At 40.2% G+C, this 19,250-nt stretch overlaps 3 protein-coding genes and 1 pseudogene across 3 annotated transcripts; 2 read left to right on the top strand and 2 right to left on the bottom strand.

Moving 5' to 3' along the window:
- Positions 1-373: 373 nt before the first annotated feature.
- LOC137732989 (rust resistance kinase Lr10-like) lies at positions 374-4,162 on the top strand (annotated as a pseudogene).
- A 4,356-nt stretch (positions 4,163-8,518) lies between these two features.
- Positions 8,519-11,173, top strand: LOC137732247 (probable leucine-rich repeat receptor-like protein kinase At1g68400). Its single transcript, XM_068471548.1, has 2 exons — positions 8,519-9,915; positions 10,330-11,173. The coding sequence occupies exons 1-2, from the start codon at positions 8,565-8,567 to the stop codon at positions 11,007-11,009; spliced, it is 2,031 nt and encodes a 676-aa protein (XP_068327649.1). The 5' UTR covers positions 8,519-8,564; the 3' UTR covers positions 11,010-11,173.
- Positions 11,174-11,968: 795 nt separating this feature from the next.
- LOC137730675 (glycosyltransferase BC10-like) lies at positions 11,969-13,659 on the bottom strand. Its single transcript, XM_068469642.1, has 2 exons — positions 13,069-13,659; positions 11,969-12,616 (listed from the first exon to the last, which is right to left on the bottom strand). Exons 1-2 carry the CDS (start codon positions 13,657-13,659, stop codon positions 11,969-11,971), a joined length of 1,239 nt encoding a protein of 412 aa, XP_068325743.1.
- A 1,119-nt stretch (positions 13,660-14,778) lies between these two features.
- LOC137732138 (glycosyltransferase BC10-like) lies at positions 14,779-17,504 on the bottom strand. Its single transcript, XM_068471438.1, has 2 exons — positions 16,435-17,504; positions 14,779-15,823 (listed from the first exon to the last, which is right to left on the bottom strand). Exons 1-2 carry the CDS (start codon positions 16,990-16,992, stop codon positions 15,179-15,181), a joined length of 1,203 nt encoding a protein of 400 aa, XP_068327539.1. The 5' UTR covers positions 16,993-17,504; the 3' UTR covers positions 14,779-15,178.
- Between the last annotated feature and the right edge of the window lie 1,746 nt (positions 17,505-19,250).

Here is a 19,250-nt window from a genome sequence, read left to right on the forward strand (position 1 = left end):
GTCTCTAGCTGATTGAGTATTAGAAATAAGATGAGTTTAATGTGTGTATTCACTTGAGCATATCTGCCAAGTGTAAAGTCAAAAGATGTAAGGCCATGAGTGCCATGTGGTGTTTGATCCATGTAATTAGGTAGATGAGCGACTAAGATTAAATGTAGTGTTTTCCGTGGTCCTAAAGCTAAGGCCATTAGTTAATGTAAAGCAGTGTTAGTGCTCATTTTCTGAATTGTAGAAATATTCCTCTGCCAAAAACTTTTGCAAGAGAGAACAAGAAAGAAAAAAACTTTTCGTTTCAGCTTCTTCTATCTTTGCTTTGCTTCTGTTCAGCCTTCTGTAAATAAACCCAGCTAAATCAAGTTTCACTAACAGAGGAGGAGTAGATCTTATTTTTCTTCCTCTACGGGTGTTTTCTTCTTGTTGATCAACTTGGAATTTTCGGATGGCTCCGGTGGCTTTGTTTCTCTCCGGTCTTGCTCACCTTGTGGTTCTGCACTCTGCTGGATATTCAGATGAGAAACCTTCCAAACATTGTCAAGCCCAATTCTGCAGTGACATAGCAGGCACCATCAGATTCCCCTTCACAAGCATGGGAGATCCGTCTGAATGCGGATTGTTCACAGTCACTTGTTCAATAGCCTCTCGGCCAAAGATCCAATTGAAAGAGGGGGGATACTGGCATGAATTCGAAGGTCCTTTATCTACTACGATTTTTATCAAAAACAGTCTCCTTGCCGACCGCTTTAGAAAGGATCGCTGCAATGACGGAGTTTTCGAAGGCATGAGTCTTCCCGGCGCTTCTCCAATCCCTGACGTAGTATTATTCACACACAATCTGACCCTTTCAAATGCAACACCACCTTAGACAAAAGTTCTAATCCACAACTCAGTGATGGCTGCGGAAATGCTTACCATACTTATTATATCGCTTCATCGAACAGTAGGTTACCTAGCCCCCCGCCGCCAGGGTGGGCAACCATTCAGGTCCCCATGCGTTCGTCTCAACCCAACAAGCTCTCTTCATCGACTGCTGAGTTTACCCTCCAAATGGTAACACCAGACTGTTCTCAATGTAGTGAAAGAAAAGGTGAATGCCTGGTTGAAGAGGGAAAATTTAAATGCACCACCAGAGAAATAGGTATGTACATTTACATGACCCTTTTTTCTCTCCGATTCCTTCTGCAAAGGATATAACTCTTAGTAACAAGAAGGATGCCATGGAAGGAAAACGCCCTAGCGGAGCCACCATTCTTTTTAACCATGTATTCCCATTTTTTTGTAATCCGTCTTCGTAGGCCAGCCAATATTGTTTGAATCTTTTACTCTAGTGATGCATGTAATGTATATGTAAATTTGATAAATAATTTGAAGTGAGTTTCAGAAGTTGAGGAAGGTCTTGTGCAAGGAAACCTCATTCGATTCAATTTTGTTGGGGTATTGGGGAAAACAAATGTGTGTCGGACTCGAATACTATAATCTTACTAAAAGTAAATAAATCAATGAACGGAAGTGATTTTCTTTTGATTTGTTCAATACTATGACCAAAAAACAGAGAAGCACGAAAGTGCGCAGGTGGAGAAAAGTGAAGTGCAAAAGCACTTCCATATTGTATGCTGAATTTTTCCAAACTCTTGATTCTATATCGTCTGCTGCATATGAAATTTCCAAGTAGCGTGTTGATTAAAGTTTCTTAATCAACCATACATGCCGTGAAGAAATAGTACACATCCTCCTGAATGCGGATTGTTCACTGTTGATTGTTCTGACCAATTTCGTCCGAGGATCCAACTGAAAGAGGGAGCATGCTCGCTTGAATTTGAAGGCACTCTATCATCTTCGATTTTTATAAAAAGGATAAATTAGAATTAGATACCTCATTTTAGATTTTTTTAAATTAAACATCTATTACTTTTCAACTTTTGATTAAAGTGCTTTTACTTTTAATTAAACTTTATATTCCAGGTATATTCTTAATTTAAGTATTTTATAAATCCTTTTAAATCCATTTCTATGTAAAAAAAATGCAACGATGAAGTTTTCGATGACCCTGAGTCTTCTCATGATCTCTCTCTCTCTCTAAAATTTAAAATGAATCAAAACGTCTGTATCCTCCTCCTCATGATTTTTGTCCTGTCATCCGAAACCTCATTGATTTTGGCTGTGGACTTTTTCTACCAAAACTGCAGTGTGCCCATAACTTGCGGCCGCCAAGACATTAGGTATCCATTCTACATCCAACGCAAGCAACAACCCTTTTGTGGGTATCCGGGTTTCGAGGTCTCCTGCCAAGGCGGAGACGATGACGGAGAAGCCTACCCATTTCTCCATTTGTCTGGTAACGATTACATAATCCACAACATCAGTTACCAAAGCCGTTCTCTTCTTGTCTCAAATGCTCTGCTTTCACACTACCTAAACAACTCTGCTTGTACTAACCTGTCGTTAATCAACAACTTAACCCTCCCTAATGTTCAGTTTAAGCTGTCTCCAAATCAAGATCAATTCTTTCTGCTCTACAACTGCAACTCTTCGTTTGTCGATTCTTTTCCAACGTACAATATTGGTTGTAATAACACTTCGGTTCTTGCTCTGCCTCGGGATAAATACCCTGAAGTTGGAAATGTCCTGGAGTCCCAAAAGTGTGGATCGAGTAAGGTGGCGGCAGCGCATGGTGGAGGGTACAGGAATGGTGAGGCAGCGGGAATGAAGGAAGTGTTGGGGAGAGGGTTTGAGATGAAGTGGATGGCAGTCGACTGCAGCCTCTGCCAGAGAAGCGGAGGGTTATGTGGGTTTAATTACACCACCTACCGTTCTAGGTGCCTCTGCCACAGTGGAACTCATGCTGTGCGCTGTATGGACAAAGATGACGAAGGTGGAAACTTGGTCGCTAAAGTCTCCATAGGTAATTACAACTTTATTGCATTAACCCTCTTGCTTAGATTTGTTTTCCTAAGTTTATATGTTGTGTAAGGTTTATAGCCACACGGGATGCCTACCATTTGATCGAATACATCACTATATTTTCAACGTATATTCAGCAGGTGCAGGTGCAGGTGCTGGTCTCATATGTCTAATCGTTATCGTTTGCTGCTTAAGGGGAAGGTCATCATCATATAGATTTCTGTTCTTTTGGAAGAAGCAAAACCAAAATCTTCAAATTGTAGAGGCCTTTCTAAGGAGCTACCGGCCGTTACAAGTACGAAGATATAGCTTTTCGGAGGTCAAGAAAATGGCCAACTCCTTCAAAGAAAAATTAGGACAAGGAGGCTGTGGTGTTGTTTACAAAGGAAAGTTAAAGGACGGCCGTCTTGTAGCAGTGAAGGTCTTGACCAAACTAGAAGCAGATGGAGAAGAATTTATGAATGAAGTGGCAGCCATTAGTACAACTTCCCATGTCAATGTCGTCACCTTGTTAGGCTTTTGTTTTGAGGGTTCCAAAAGAGCTCTCATCTATGAATTCATGCCTAACGGATCTCTCGAGAAATTCATATTTGATGCAAGTACTCCCAACGTAGGTCATGATCACTTGGGATGGGAAGCATTGGATCAAATTTCACTCGGCATTGCTCGAGGGTTGGAGTACTTACATCGTGGTTGCAACACATGAATTTTGCATTTAGACATCAAGCCTCACAACATTCTTCTCAATGAAAACTTCACCCCAAAAATCTCGGATTTTGGTCTTGCCAAAATATGCAACAATAAAGATAGTATTGTGTCGATGTTGGGAGCAAGAGGTACAGCAGGTTACATTGCTCCAGAAGTATTTTTTAGAAATTTTGGAGGGGTCTCACACAAGTCGGATGTGTACAGCTACGGAATGATGCTTTCGGATATGGTTGGAGGAAGAAGGAACATCGATGCTGAAGCTGAAAATACAAGTGAAGTATATTTTCCGCATTGGATTTACCAGCGTCTTGAACGAGACAAAGAGCTTGGTCTGCAGAGTGTTAAGAACGAGGAAGACAAAGAAAGGGCGAGGAAGATGATCATAGTGAGCTTGTGGTGCATACAAACTGATCCTTCAAACCGGCCGGCGATGAAGGAAGTGATAGATATGTTGGAAGGGAGTGTTGATTCGTTGCAAATACCACCCAAGCCTTACTTGTCTTCTCCTCCAAAATCCCCGGCAGATTCTTCTACCACATTGGTATCAATACAGTAGAAACCCTGTATTTTGCTTGAACAAATCTGTGTTTTTATGAGGCAATCTAAATAATGAAGTATGCATTTCATTTTTGTTTTTTTTTTGTTTTTTTTGGTTTTTCTATAGATGAATGAATCAAGACACTAGTAGTGACCCTCCTACTGCCCGTCCCGCAATCATATATATATTCAACACAAAATATGTGAAACATTTGCATTTGTGAATAGTAATGCATTGTGGATAAGTTCTTCCCTCTTGCCTCGTCTCCTACTTACACCATCAAACCGCTAGAGAAAACGACAGTCGCAAACGACCAAATTCGTCATGACGTTTTACTAAATTAATTTCCAACGTTATTACTAGGAGATGCTGTTCAGCTATGAAGCTGTTCAGTGATCACACAAATAAGTAGACCCGAAAGCAAGGCGGAACACAAAATGTTTCACGACGCGACGAGTGAACACTGAACAGTCCATCCTTTCCGTAATCTGTGTGGTTCAGAGGGGTTGCAAGGATTTTTGAATGCCATCAAAGAATTCTGAACCTCTATACAATTCAGCACTCTTGTTCTGAATTAGAGGAGTAATTCTTAACCTCTATACAATTCAGTATCAATACAGAAGGTTACCTAGCCGCTCCCGCCCCCCGGGGGCGCCACCGCCGCCAGGGTGCGCAACCATTCAGGTCCCCATGCTTTCGTCTCAACCCAACAAGCTCTCTTCATCGACTTCTGAGTTTACCCTCCAAATGGTAACACCAGACTGTTCTCAATGTAGTGAAAGAAAAGGTGAATGCCTGGTTGAAGAGGGAAAATTTAAATGCACCACCAGAGAAATAGGTATATACATTTACATGACCTTTTTTTTCTTTCTCTGACGTGTGACAATCCGATTTCTTCTTCAAAGGATATAACTCTTAGTAACAGGAAACAGTTTATTGAAAACGCTTGTTTTTTTAAATGGTAACATTATTTTGCCACTTCCATCTTCTGTGATTTAGCTAACAGCAGTTTTCTTTGCAGTTCATGTTGCAAGAGAAGTAGTTGAAATTGATTCTTGGACTAGGTAATATTGATATCTCTTCGTTTAAATATCTAATTGATATACTCATCTAGGAGCATTAGAACCGAAGTACGGAAATCAATCATTCACAATGCCTCTAGATCAATTTTCTAAGAATCATGGAAGCGTTTAAGCATGGTGGCAAAGTCAATTGATTACTCTGCATAACATACCTTCAATCAAACTAACTCTCCTTTAACAGTTGGTGCAGCTTCTGCTATCGTCGTTCTAGTTGTTATCTACTGTTTCTTTTGGAAGAAGCGAATCCAAAAACATCGAATTGTTGAGGCCTTTCTAAGGAGCAATGGGCCACTTCAAGTTCAAGGGCACAGCTATTCTGAGGTCATGAACATGACCAACTCCTTCAAAGAAAAATTAGGACAAGGAGGCTATGGTGCTGTTTACAAATGAAAGTTAGACGGCTGTCAGATGTGTACAGCTACGGAATGATGCTTTTAGAGATGGTTGGAGGAAGAAGGAACATCGACGCTGAAGCTGAAAATACAAGTGAAATATATTTTCCGCATTGGATTTATTAGCGTGTTGAACGGGACGAAGAGCTTGGTCTGCAGAATGTTACGAACGAGGAAGACAAAGTAAGAACGAGGAAGATGATCATAGTGAGCTTGTGGTGCATACAAACTGATCCTTCAAATCGGCCTGCGATGAAGGAAGTGATAGATATGTTGGAAAGGAGTGTTGATTCGTTGCAGATACCACCCAAGCCTTATTTGTCTTCTCCTCCAAAATCCCTGGCAGATTCTTCTACCACATCGGTAAACCCTGTATTTTACTTGAACAAATCTATGCTTTTCCTGATGCAATCTGAATAATGAAGTATGCATTGCATTTTTGTTTTATTTTTTTCTATATATGAATGGATCAACACATAGGAGTGACCCTACTACCACCCCTAATTTGGTGTCGAAAGTGTTATACCACAACTAAGCTAGGAACCAACTTACTCTGGGAAATTTATCTTGTCGCCAAATGGAATGATTGAGTTAATGAAATGATTCTTGCGAAGCCATGTGATTGTATTTCAACTAACGGGAAGGAGAATCGGAGCCATATTACCTTCCAAATATTGGAAGGAAACTTAACCCACCTATACAACCCGTTAAGTGTTGGGTTTTGTCGTGAAGTAAACCTAATTGAATCAATTCAAGTTAAAACTGACTTTTAAGGGTTGTTTGGGGCTTGGTTAAGAATGAAGGCTTTAATTATCGTCTGTAATTTTTCTTAGTGGGCACATCTTTTGTAATTTTTGCACAAATATATACATATAAAATCATGCGACCATCGTTTTCAATGTTCTATGACGCACTGCTGAAAATGGTTCATAATATTAACATGAAACGATGTTTAAGTTGAAGTTACATCTGAGTACTCGCTCCAACCATTGTTGAACCGAAATGACAATATTGCACAAAATGTTCTACATTTTTTTTGTCAAAGTCTCAAATATCTCACACACCGAAATGTAGGACTAGCCTCAATAGGATTCAAAAAGACGAAAAACATTTTAGCCCACTCCTTAATGCAGTCAAATGACACATATCCTGCTAAATTTGACTTGAAATTCTATCGCATTTTCACTAAATAACTTTCCGTGGTTCCAAAATGCTCTACTTTCAAAACAAACTTCTGCAAATTGTTTAGTACTACACTCCTTTCAACCCCACCCACCCTGCACGTAAAAAGAGATTAAAATTGAAGTCTTGTCCAAACTCTAAGTGCACTTGTATTATTCTAGTGGATTAAACTATCAATTTCTATGATTAAATCCTACTTTAAACCAAAACAATCAACGATATGGCTCCAAAGTAACAAATTTAAAATCGATTGATGCTACTTTAAATAACATAAACTACATTTGGATACGTGAACAAGAAGAAGAAGAAAAAAGTGATATCAACAAGCCACACACGGCTATCATGAGCTTTTTATGAAATTTGTGTTGTGCTAGTAATTTTGAAATGCACATGCCCTATCAATTATCATTAACAAACTATATTTTAAAGCATCCTGTCAATATCATATGTGAGAGTAATGAAGTAACTGCTCAAAAATCACAATTAAGCATGAAACGTCAATCTGTCATCACTGCGTGTTGGGCTTTAATTAATTCGCCATGATCATGTGCTTCAGAATAAAAATATGAAACTTTAACACAAACAACTTGAAGGGACTCACGAATCTACCCCAAATTGAATTACTTCAAATTCATCCGTTTGATCATTTTTTGTTCAGAGTATTCACATGTCCCACATTGAAAATACAAAATAAAGTATCAAAATCTCATCAAAACATAACAAAAATAGGATAAAATGTATAATGTGAAATCGACTCATCATAGCCTTTAAGCAAGAAATGATAGATTGATTTAAAATTGTTTGACAATGACGGTTCATGGATCGATATAAAATTGGCTAAAACTTAAAATAAGAAGTATTATAATTTTGTATGAAACGTTTTACAAATGATGTGGTCATGTCTCTTGCAAACCATAACAAACTTTAAAAGCTCAATCACTAGATTATTTCTTTTGTTAAGAGTCTACATGATAAAAATCCAAATTAAGGGACAAGCGAGTCAATGAAACGATGATGCCAATGTAATAATGCCAACGGAACAATGTTACATTATTGTAAACCTACCACGCATCAAAATGTGTCTTAACTCGTTCTTACATCGTATGATTCGTTTGAAACACATTCTTCATTAAACAAGCAACTGTCACGATTATGCAAAACTGTCATCGGATTAATTATGCATGGCTGTTTTAGTCAATCCATAAGAATCCAATTAAAAATAAATAACATAGTTGACTAGATAACTCATTTAATGGAACATGTGAAACCCTCAGACTCATGCGAGCAGTAGCACGCGCATCAGCGGCAGATCGTGCCGGAAGATCGTCTGATTTACTAGAAAAGAATCACTCCTTTCGTATGGATCTCGGAGCGCGCCCAAATAACTCTACCCACGTCCCCACGTTTCCGCTCCTCCATCCGGGAATGATACTCTGCGGCAGCACACAAATACCATTCCATGAACCCCCATCGCACTCCCTCTCCCTATATCCCCGGGTATGATATCTATCAGGCGATATAAAACGACATGAAATCCTAGCGTTACACGGCTTTATACGTTACACACTGTCACACTGCCCGCTTGCAGTGAAAGGTCAAGGGGCATCCGTCATTTTATCGGTAAATTGCATTGAAACTCCTCTACTTCCCAATAATTACACCAACGTCCCGCCAACCCTCATTAAACTTATTTTATTACTAGTACCCAAGAGATTTCACTTGTCTCCCTCACTCACTCTCTCTGCTCTCACTTGCAGAGAAACAATGGCAGCCATGGCCGCCGTGGCCACTCTCCTCCTCACGAGCTTCTTCTTCGCTGCTCTCCACGTCTCTTCAAATCCAGATACCGAACCTCTCCTATCATTCAAAGCCACGTCGGACGCATCCAACAAGCTCACCGCCTGGAACTCCACCTCCGGTGATCCGTGCACCTGGACCGGCATCTCATGCACAAACAACCGAGTCTCCCGACTCGTCCTCGAGAACCTCGACCTCCGCGGTTCGTTCGAGCCACTCACCGCGCTAACTCAGCTACGAGTTCTGAGCCTCAAGGGTAACCGCCTCTCCGGCCCCATTCCGGACCTTTCCAACTTCACCGCCCTCAAACTCTTATTCCTCTCCTACAACGAACTCTCCGGCGACTTTCCCTCCTCCGCAACCTCTCTCTTCCGTCTCTACCGTCTCGATCTGTCCTACAACAACTTATCCGGCCAGATTCCCGCAACGGTCAACCATTTGACCCATCTTCTCACTCTCCGGCTCGAGGCGAACCGTTTCTCCGGTTCACTGTCGGGTCTGAGCCTGCCGAATCTGCAGGACCTCAATGTGTCTGCGAACCGTCTGACCGGCAAAATACCCAAGTCCTTTTCGATTTTCCCCGTAACCGCTTTTGCTGAAAATCCGGGTCTATGCGGGTCTCCGGTGCAGAGCTGCAAGGGTACATCAAACGACCCGACCCGGCCTGGATCTGACGGAGCCATTGCGTCTCCTGTAATGCCCGCTGCTAACCCAACCGTCGTAGCGTCGTCGCCGAGTTCGTTGCCCGCGAAATCAGCGCCGAACAAATCGGGAAATTCTCACCGTGTTGGTAGCGCGAAAATGAGTCCGGAGGCTCTAATCGCCATCATAGTCGGCGACGCTTTGGTTCTCGTGCTGGTTTCGCTGATGCTGTACTGCTACTTCTGGCGGAATTTCAGCACCAAAATGCGGCAGGGCAAGGGCGGCTCGAAGCTTCTAGAAACTGAGAAGATCGTGTACTCGTCGAGCCCCTACTCCTCCGCCCAACCCGGGTACGAGCGGGGTCGGATGGTGTTCTTCGAAGGAGTGAAGCGTTTCGAGCTCGAGGACTTGCTCAGGGCCTCGGCCGAGATGCTGGGGAAAGGCGGGTTCGGGACGGCGTACAAGGCGGTTCTCGACGATGGCAATGTGGTGGCGGTTAAGAGGCTCAAGGATGCTCAGATTGGCGGGAAGACTCAGTTCGAGCAGCATATGGCGGTGCTGGGGCGGCTCAGCCATCCCAACATTGTGAGCTTGAGGGCTTATTACTTCGCCAGGGAGGAGAAATTGTTGGTATACGATTACATGCCCAATGGCAGCCTGTTCTGGGTTCTCCACGGTAAATTTTCTCACTTTTCCTGCTTAATTTCTGTTTGGTTGCCAAGAATTAAAAAAAAAAAAAAAATTACTAAGACTTTTTAGAGTAAAAATTTAATTTTTCGTTAAAATTCCTCACAATTTTCTGCGTTTTTTATTTTCAATTTTTCACTATTTCGAATTTTCAATCATCCCGCGGATGAGTGGAGGGTTGCGTACTCTGTGTGGTCAAACGGGGTCAAATGGTTGGGGCTTTTTTGTAATTTTGGGTCTGTTCTGTCTTTCCCTTTGCTTTTGTCTTTGTTTCTTGCTCGCTCCTTTTCCTTCTTTTCCGCCTGAATATGACCAAAAAGCGCCCTACTACGCAGCATTTCACGCCTTTACATGATTGTCCTAATTGTAATTATCGTGAACTTATGAGGGCTAATTTGAACAGGAAACCGTGGACCCGGTCGGACTCCGCTGGACTGGACAACGAGGCTGAAAATCGCAGCCGGCGCGGCTCGAGGCTTGGCCTTCATTCACAGCTCGTGCAGTCCGCTTAAGCTCACCCACGGTAACATCAAGTCCACCAACATCCTCTTAGACAAGACCGGTAACGCCCGCGTCTCCGACTTCGGACTCTCCGTCTTCGTGCCTCCTCCGCCCGCCACGTCGACCGCTCCTCGATCCTGCGGCTACCGCGCTCCCGAGACGTTGGACGGCCGGAAGTTGACGCAGAAATCAGACGTGTACGCTTTCGGTGTTCTCCTGCTGGAGCTGCTCACAGGGAAGTGTCCCTCCGTAGTGGATAATGGCGGGTCCGGGGGAGGATACGGTGGACTTGTGGACCTGCCCAGGTGGGTCCAGTCTGTGGTCAGGGAAGAATGGACGGCGGAGGTGTTTGATTTGGAGCTGATGAGGTACAAGGATATTGAGGAGGAGATGGTGGGGCTTTTGCAGATTGCGATGGCTTGCACTGCGGCTTCGCCTGATCAACGTCCTAAGATGAGCCAGGTGGTGAAAATGATAGACGAGATTCGGGGCGTGGCTGGTTCGCCGAGTCACGAGGCGGGCTTTGAATCCATGTCCGAGTCGCCGTCGTTGTCGGAGGACACTTACGGAGCAAGTCAGTGATCGCACCACCAACCAATTTTAACGGTCTTGTGTTGTAAATCTACGGATTTTGTTTTCTTGGCTTCGGTTCTCTTGCCTGCTTATTTAGTCTCTCATTTTCGCTTGTGCTAGTTTATTTACATGGATATCAACGATTTTATTGAACTTAAATGGGATTTCGTTTAGTTAAATCGATTTAGGATTAATATTAACAAAAAGGAAATGTAACAATCTGAATCTATGTGCTGAAGTACATGATAATCTGCGATGCAAGTCTCAGCCGGTTATCCAAAGTATTAGGCATGAACTTTCTGGCGAACAAGACAAACATCCGTGCTCCTCCCGTTGTATTCACATTTCCGGCCATAACCACTCCTCGGGCCACTCATAAGAGCCGCCATCACATTTGGGCTCTTGTACTCCATCGGATGTGGGCCGCTCTTGCATTTAATAAACCAAGTACATAGGCATGACTAGCCAGTTACTTCTCTGTTCTTTAGTCGGCACATGGTACCAAAGTGACATTCGTTCAGGTCAACACATACCGAGCATCTTGCTCGGGCCTGGGGTATGAGGAAACCAACACCCAACCCCTCGGTCTGATAGCTTTTATGTCCATTCATAGACTTATGCTCTTGCTGATAACCAACACGTGGCTTAGGATTATGTTTGACAAGGCTTGCCCCTGAGACTTCATGCTATAAAGTTGCCAGTTTTGCCAACTTGTCTTAAACGGTCAGAAAGTACTTCGTAAGAAGATGCTCGGCCTACTTGGTGATAGTCAAACCAGACCATCCCATGGTGGCTTATGTTGTAATTTGCTAATTGATCTTGTACCATGAAAGTAACGATTTAATTTCTAGACTGCAAACAAAAAAGAAATAATATTGTGGTCCTATATGTTGTAATTTGCTAATTTGAAGTTTGTTCTTTACTTTTCTTTTTCTCTGAAGCAGTAAGAGTACAATAGCCATGAATATCTATGTGTTGAAGTGTATGATCTCCCCTGCAAACTTGAGAAGGTTATCCAAAGCAGTTGGCGGGAATTTCCTGGCGAATAAGAAACAAACATCCGTACTCCTCCCATTGTATTCACATTTCCGACCAAAACCATTCCTCAGGTCACTCAAAAGCTCCGCCGTCACATTTTCGCTCTTGTACTCCGTCGGGTGTGGGCCACCCTTTTCCCAGTCAACCCAGGTCAACGTCCTATTTGCATTCTTTGCTCCAAATTTCATGTGCACAAACGTTGGCAAATAATGTTCATCTGCAAAACAGTAGTCTTTGCATTTCATGAACACTGGGAAGTATTTTCTGTCCGATACGAATTCAAGGGCAAGGTCTCGATCCGCTTGGAACCACTGTGACCCTTTTCGCCATTGATCGATTGTGATTCCCGGGTAGTCACTGAGTTCATACCGGCCGCGTCCCACTCCACTGGGATCGTCATAGACCTCGACGAAAGTTTGGGTGGAGTTCATGAGGTAGGAGTAGACAGTGGAGAAGTTGTAGAGGGGAATGCATGCTTCTGAGAGCAGAACAAAACGCTGGTTTGAGATGTCGAGAAGAGCATTCGCCAGGAGGCGGCGCTCTGCCTCGATCAAGCTCACCTTCCCCCATTCTACTTCCTGCAAATGGTACATGTTGTAGAACAGAAAATAGTAAGAAGAATTGGCTCCACCCATGTTTTGACATCTTATTATATGATTCATAGATTTCTGATTGTATGACGTTTAACTAAATTAATGATCTGACATGTAACCAATTGCACGGTTTTAGTCTTAGTGTGACTTATATGTAATTCAAAATGGGATCCCACATCTGTCTCACAAACAATTTAACGAGCATAGATAGTAATACAATTTTAAAAATTTGTGTGAAATATTGAAAGTTGGCGACTCCTTATGAAATTTAACATCAAACGCAGAGGGTGTAAAGGTAGGTAGTCAAAAATTAATTTACTTTTATGGTTTTATAGTCTGTGTGGTGAAACTTGAGTTACAATTTCAGTTCTGAAAAAAAAAATTTCAAAGAAATATAGCATTTACTTAGTGCAGACAATAGGGGAATAAAAACTGACCTGACTCGGAATTCTCCGGCCACGAAAAACTGGAGTTTCGGTGTACGATGAGTGATTGTAGGACGGACTTGAGTGCACATAAATTGAGTACAAACCTTGATGCCCTGCAAAGAACTTCTCCCAGAATGGTGCCAAAACAACAGGCCCCCTTGTCAAGAACATGAAAGCAATTTTTGGAACTAGATGGAATGGATATTCTGGAATCCGCGGAGTCATGGAAGCTCTCCACAGCAGTTCCGAATTGTTCATGTCGTGAAACGCCTTCGGTGGCTTCAGATAGTCCTTCAACCCTGTGCGGGGAGGACTTGACGAAGCGGATGTGTTGGTCGCAACAACGGATATTGTTGGGGAAGTTGCATTTGGCATTAGGGTTTTTGAAATATTGGATGGAGGAGGAGGTGACATGGGTGAGAAGGGGAACTGTGCGAATTGTAGCCTGCCAAATGAAAAGTCCTTGAGATTGCTATGTACAACTCCGAGGGTTAATCCGAAAACGAAGAGCAGGAAATGTGAGAGGAGATAGTGGTGGTGGCGTTGGAGATTGAAGGATTTTGGAAAAAAGCTTGGAGAGTTTGGATCTTGAGCCTTCATGTTTACGAAGAGATTAATTATAAACTAGTTATAATTAACCTCTGTTAATCATAAAAAATAAGACGATTAGCTTACAAAAGTTGGGATTAAGAAATCAAAGCAATCTGAAACATAAACATATCACATGCTATGAAGATTTGGCCTTGAAATTATCTGCTTTGAGGACTTTGTTGTTCACCATGGCAATTAGCATGGACCTGTTTGCAATGAAATAGTAAATACAATATCTTATGTTACTTTTGTATATGAGGTAAATAATGTAATGCTTTTTCTTGTTATATCAATTTTAAGGATTTGTTTTAACTATTTGAGATTAATGCACTAGAAAATACGGGAAAATAAAAGAAACGGAGATTTATTACCTTAGCTAAAATAGTTCGTATAAAATAAAATAAAAAATGGATTTCAAAAGATTTGATTAGCTTAGTCATTCCAATTCCAATATTGTTCAATGCCTAATTGTGGCCAAATTTTTTGGTTACATTCTTGTTTGATTTTATTTTTTTTAACATAACAGGAAAGTTTTTTTGCTTTTTCTTCATTTGGAAGATAAATACGATTGCTTGAGCTTCAAATAAAAATGACTTAAGGGCATAAGATGATTTAAGTCCATATATTCCATTATTCCAATGACATGTTTTGATTAGGATAGATGTGATTGTCCCCATCAGCCTATTTTTCTTAATTGCATGATGAACGCAAAGGGTTTTGTGGCAACGAAGGGCATCTCTAAACAAGTCAAGAAGTTTACATCAACAATAATAGTAAAAAAAGACGAGTCTAAGTATTTTCTAACCGAAATACCAATTTATGTGTAGCATGACGTGGATTGACATCAACAACTTAAAAAAATTGGGACTCTCCACCTACTATCTATCACCTCATTTTTTTGTATAATATTTTATAGGGGTGTGCTATCCACACATCTCTCTTTACTTATCACATATCCCTTGTTAATTTATGTCCGTTGATCTTCTTCAATTCATCCGATTTAATAGTTGAAAACTAAAAAAGTGTGAGAGAAGTAAAAAAGGATGTGTGGATATCACACCCCTATTTTATAATATTGATTGGGACTCTCCACCTACTTTGTGTCACCTCGTTTTTTTGTAAAATATTTTATAATGTTAGCTCGGTAATTGACGTGAAACTGTGAGACGATAGAGAGTCATGAAGAATCCCACTTTTAGAAATGATTCACGACTATAAACTCAAGACCTTCTGTTCAATTTCAGTCCACAATTCCATCAAATAGGCGCAAGACGCCGAAGCCTTTGAAATTGGGGTTCTTGGAGCAGTTTAACCCACCAACACCACTTTGCTTTCAAAATAAACAAAAATAAAAGTAGCTTACCAGAAATGTAAGAATGAAGTGATTTGGATTATAAACAGAAACAGGACCATTTTTATTTTCTACTCTACACTAAATCAATCTAATAATGAATATAAATTTGACAACAACTATGATCTTAGTCATCATAGATGAAAGTAGTTTCAAATATTCGTATGTCAAATCATTCTATCTGTTGAATCCCATGAGCTTCGGCGCAAACTTCAGCAGTCTCTCTAGTGTTTCAGGCCCAAACTTTCTAGCAAACAAGTAACAAACGTTGGATACTCTTCCATTGTATATACAAGAAGTCCCATTCCTCAAGCTATTCAAAACATCAACCGTCACATCTGTTCTAGTAAACTTGGCAGGGTGTGGGCCGCCCCTCGACCAGTCAACCCAGGTCAAACTCCTATTCGAATTCTTCTTCCCAAATTTCATGTTCACAAATGTTGGTAAGTAATGCTCGTCTGCGTAGCATGATCCCTTGCAGTAACTTTGGAACACCGGGAAGTATTTTCTATCCGAGACAACTTCAATGGCAAGGCTTCTGTCCATTTCAAACCATTGCGACCCTTTTCGCCATTGATTCAACCAGACTTGTGGATACATATTAAAACTGTACCTGCCACGCCCTACCGAGCTTGGATCATCATAGACTTGCACAAAAGTTTCGTTGGAGCGGATGACGTAATTGTAGACAGTGGAGAAGTTGTGGAGGGGAATGCATGACTCTGAGAGCAGAACGAACCGTTCGTTTGAGATGTCGAGAAGAGCATTCGCCAACAGGCGGCGCTCGGCCTCAATCATGTTCACATTTCCCCATTCTACTTCCTGCATAACATTAAGAATGTATAAAAATTAGTAAGAAGAACGATCTTGCCATTAATGAACATTCTGCCGGAAAAGGAAAATCATCGAGCGCTGTTACGTGCGCTTAGCAATGCCGTTTTGTTAATCTACTAGGCTGAATTAATGTGCCTAATTAAACAAATGGTCCATGTCATGCTCTTTGGATTAAGACATTTCGAAATCAAGTACGAATTAACCCATTACGGAAAGGTTTTCTACACATTAGGATGGTAATCGATCAAATCGGGTGATTAATTAAGAGAACTACGATGATTTGAAGGCATGAGCACCTAGACCAAATATGTGCATTCAAGTAGGTGGATTGTCTAAAACAGAGCAGGCGCTCTGTCAAGCATTCAATCTTATTTTGCCAACAAGGTTTGTAGTTTAAACATTTTAGTCAATCAACTTCAAACAATCATGTCATTGTTTAATGGATTCTTAATCTTTCATTCAAAACTAATGTTCCCTCCAAATCTCACCTTTGCGGCATCTAATTACTTACAGAATTGTTATTAGCACTCCAAAATTGTCATCAGATCACGGGATGCAGGATAGCTAACAAATAAATTTATGCAGGAAAAGTAACTGACCTGGCTAGGAATTCTTCTGCCATGAAAAACTGGAGTTTCCGGGTGCGATCCATTGTAAGATGGATTCGAGTGCACATAAATCGAGTACAAGCCTTGATGTCCCTTGAAGAACTTCTCCCACAACGGAGCCAAAAGAACAGGACCCTTTACCAAGAACAAGAAAGCAACCTTGGGAACACGGGGAAACGGATACTCGGAAATCCGAGGACTCATCGAAGCTCTCCACAGCAACTCCACATCGTCCATGTCGTGGAAAACCTCCGGCGGCTTTAGATACTCCTTCAATCCTATACGAGGAGGACGATAACTCTCGTTCGGTTGGACTGCTTTTACGTTCGGCATTAGGTTGTGCGGATTGGATGCAGATGTTGAGGTCGAGAAGGAGAATTGTGCTAATTGCAGACTGAAGGAAAAGTCTTTCATGTAGAAGCTGAGCACCATTCCGAGGGTCAGACCGCCGCCAAAGAGGAGGAAGTAGAAGAGGAGATTGAGGAGGTTGAGCTGGAAATTGAAGAGCTTTGAGAAGAAGTTTAAAGGGTTTTGATTTAGTACCTTCATTCTAACAAACAAAAATATTTACAAGAAAATATGATCAATGATACTGTTATGGCTTCAGAGAGTTGATCGAGAAGAAAAGGTCCAACCAAACTTATGGGAAGAAATCTGACCAATACCAAGTTAGATTGTAGGCTTCGAAATCCAGGAAAACTCCGGGACTTTGAAATATATATATATATATATATATATATATATATATATATATATATATAACTATCTTTTCTGGGATATTAACCGAAGAATCTGAATCGAAGTCTGAAACCAAAAGCAAATCACTTTGAACAAACCCAGAAAGAAGAAGGTTTTCGTGCCAGGAATTGAAGTACAAAGCAGACAGGGATGAAGAAGGGAGAAGTTAGAGAGAGAGAGAGAGAGAGAGAGGAGAGATCGGACTCCGTCTGGGTTAAATTTATGGGTTGGGGAAGGCTGGTAACCTATAAGGTCATATGAACTCATGACTTTGAAGCTTCTAGACCATGGCGACGAAGTAGGGGGTGCAGCTCTCCCATCTCAATCCGTCTAACAAATTTGGAATTTGAGTTTCAAGTAAACTCTCATTTTTTTATTATTGGAATTTATTTATTATTTTTGTTGGACAGAAACCTTTTATTTTATTAATCGTAATTAAGGTAAAAAAAAGTACAATAAGACTAGAAAAATCTATTTTTTTAGACTAAATTTTGTAAAATTAACATGGTTGTTGAAAATTATGGTATTTTCAACAACCATGTTAAGTTTAAATACTAATATCATGGTTTAGTGATATTCCTCTTCATTTGTAAGTCTTAGGTTCAATTCTTGTCAAAAGTAAAATTGAAAATCATTATTATGACAAGTTTATTGTAAAGCTTAACAAGTTTAGTGATATTCTCCATAATTAAATATTACCGTTTGTTGAAAATTAAAATTTTTTAAATTATTAATTAACGAATTTAGTTTACCTGAACCCAATTTATTTTAGTATTATAACTAGAATATTTAAGAAACCTAATCAGAATTGGTCAACAAGAAAAACCCAAAAGGAAAGTGAAAGACGGGAAGAGAGAAAAACAGTTCTTTTGTGTAAATTAAATATATTATATATAATTTAAAACAAATTATATATAAGGGAGCCGTCGTTTTACTGACGGTAACAGTAAAGAATTATGAAACGACGGAGGCGTTATTTTTGGGATTAATTGGACTTTGAATTACAATATTAAAAGCCGCCAATTAATAATTTTAATAAAAAGTATTAAGTAACAATAATAATAGTCCGCGTGAGAAACGCATCCTCTAGTTTCTCGACACGTTTTCGGTCGACCATTTAAACGCCCCCAGACTTTTGGCAACCATAAAACTCCAGATGGCATGGCCGGCGGTGTTTTTCCATTCCCATGCTATCTTTGACAATTTCAATCTCTCGAATTATTATTCTCTTTTCGGGAAAGAATTACCCGAAAATTCTATTATGCTAGAGTTAGGGTTTAAAATATCGATATAGGCCAAAATATTGATGGATATATCTCTATATCTTGATATGAATTGCTTTTGACATGGAAATTTGTAATGCAATGTATATACTAACTTATACAAATTTAGTCGAAATTAGTAAAAAAAATCTCACAAAAAAGTTCAAAATCTACTTTGGATTCCTACAAAATTTCTGTAGTGAATGAGAAATTTTGTCAATATTCATTAATTTCCTTATATCTCGCTGATGTAGGGTAAAGTTTTCGTTTTACCCATTTTCATATGGATCCTTGATTTTTCCGATATTTCAATTGAAATATCAACAATTTGTGGATGTGTTGAACACTGACTACAATATAGAACACTTATCAGATGAATCGGGATTCAAATATATCTGATAACTAAAGATCTCATGACTAAATTTTTTTATGTATGCTATATATCGGTGCACACTAAAAAGTCCAAAAAAATACTAATATATATATTAGAAAACATTATAAAAAGTTTCTCAGTTATTGTTGCACTGATTTTCGACGGTGAATTATATTCATTATCCATAATGGAATTGCTAAGGAGATTCGCTCAAAAGTGGGACACTCCGAACTCTCCACCATTCATGTTTTTGGCATAATTTCCATGTCAATATTATAAAATATTGGGAAAATTAGAATCCCCTATAGTTTTTCTATATCATTTAGATTAAATATCTTTGCCTTTTTAAAATTTGATTAAAATGCTTTGACCAATAGCCACCTCAAACTAAATGACATGTCATTATTATATTTTTTTTTAAATTAAAATAGTTT

This window comes from Pyrus communis, chromosome 4 (assembly GCF_963583255.1).
Source record: "Pyrus communis chromosome 4, drPyrComm1.1, whole genome shotgun sequence".
Classification (NCBI taxonomy): Eukaryota; Viridiplantae; Streptophyta; class Magnoliopsida; order Rosales; family Rosaceae; genus Pyrus; species Pyrus communis.

What these genes read in the sequence shown, in the direction of transcription:
- LOC137732247 (XM_068471548.1), top strand. Translation starts at nt 8,565, where the DNA reads ATGGCAGCCATGGCCGCCGTGGCCACTCTCCTCCTCACGAGCTTCTTC. An exon ending in CCTGTTCTGGGTTCTCCACG is followed by an intron (nt 9,916 to 10,329) that starts GTAAATTTTCTC and finishes TAATTTGAACAG; the next exon opens with GAAACCGTGGACCCGGTCGG.
- LOC137730675 (XM_068469642.1), bottom strand. Translation starts at nt 13,659, where the DNA reads ATGAAGGCTCAAGATCCAAACTCTCCAAGCTTTTTTCCAAAATCCTTC. An exon ending in GCCGGAGAATTCCGAGTCAG is followed by an intron (nt 12,617 to 13,068) that starts GTCAGTTTTTAT and finishes TACCATTTGCAG; the next exon opens with GAAGTAGAATGGGGGAAGGT.
- LOC137732138 (XM_068471438.1), bottom strand. Translation starts at nt 16,992, where the DNA reads ATGAAGGTACTAAATCAAAACCCTTTAAACTTCTTCTCAAAGCTCTTC. An exon ending in GCAGAAGAATTCCTAGCCAG is followed by an intron (nt 15,824 to 16,434) that starts GTCAGTTACTTT and finishes AATGTTATGCAG; the next exon opens with GAAGTAGAATGGGGAAATGT.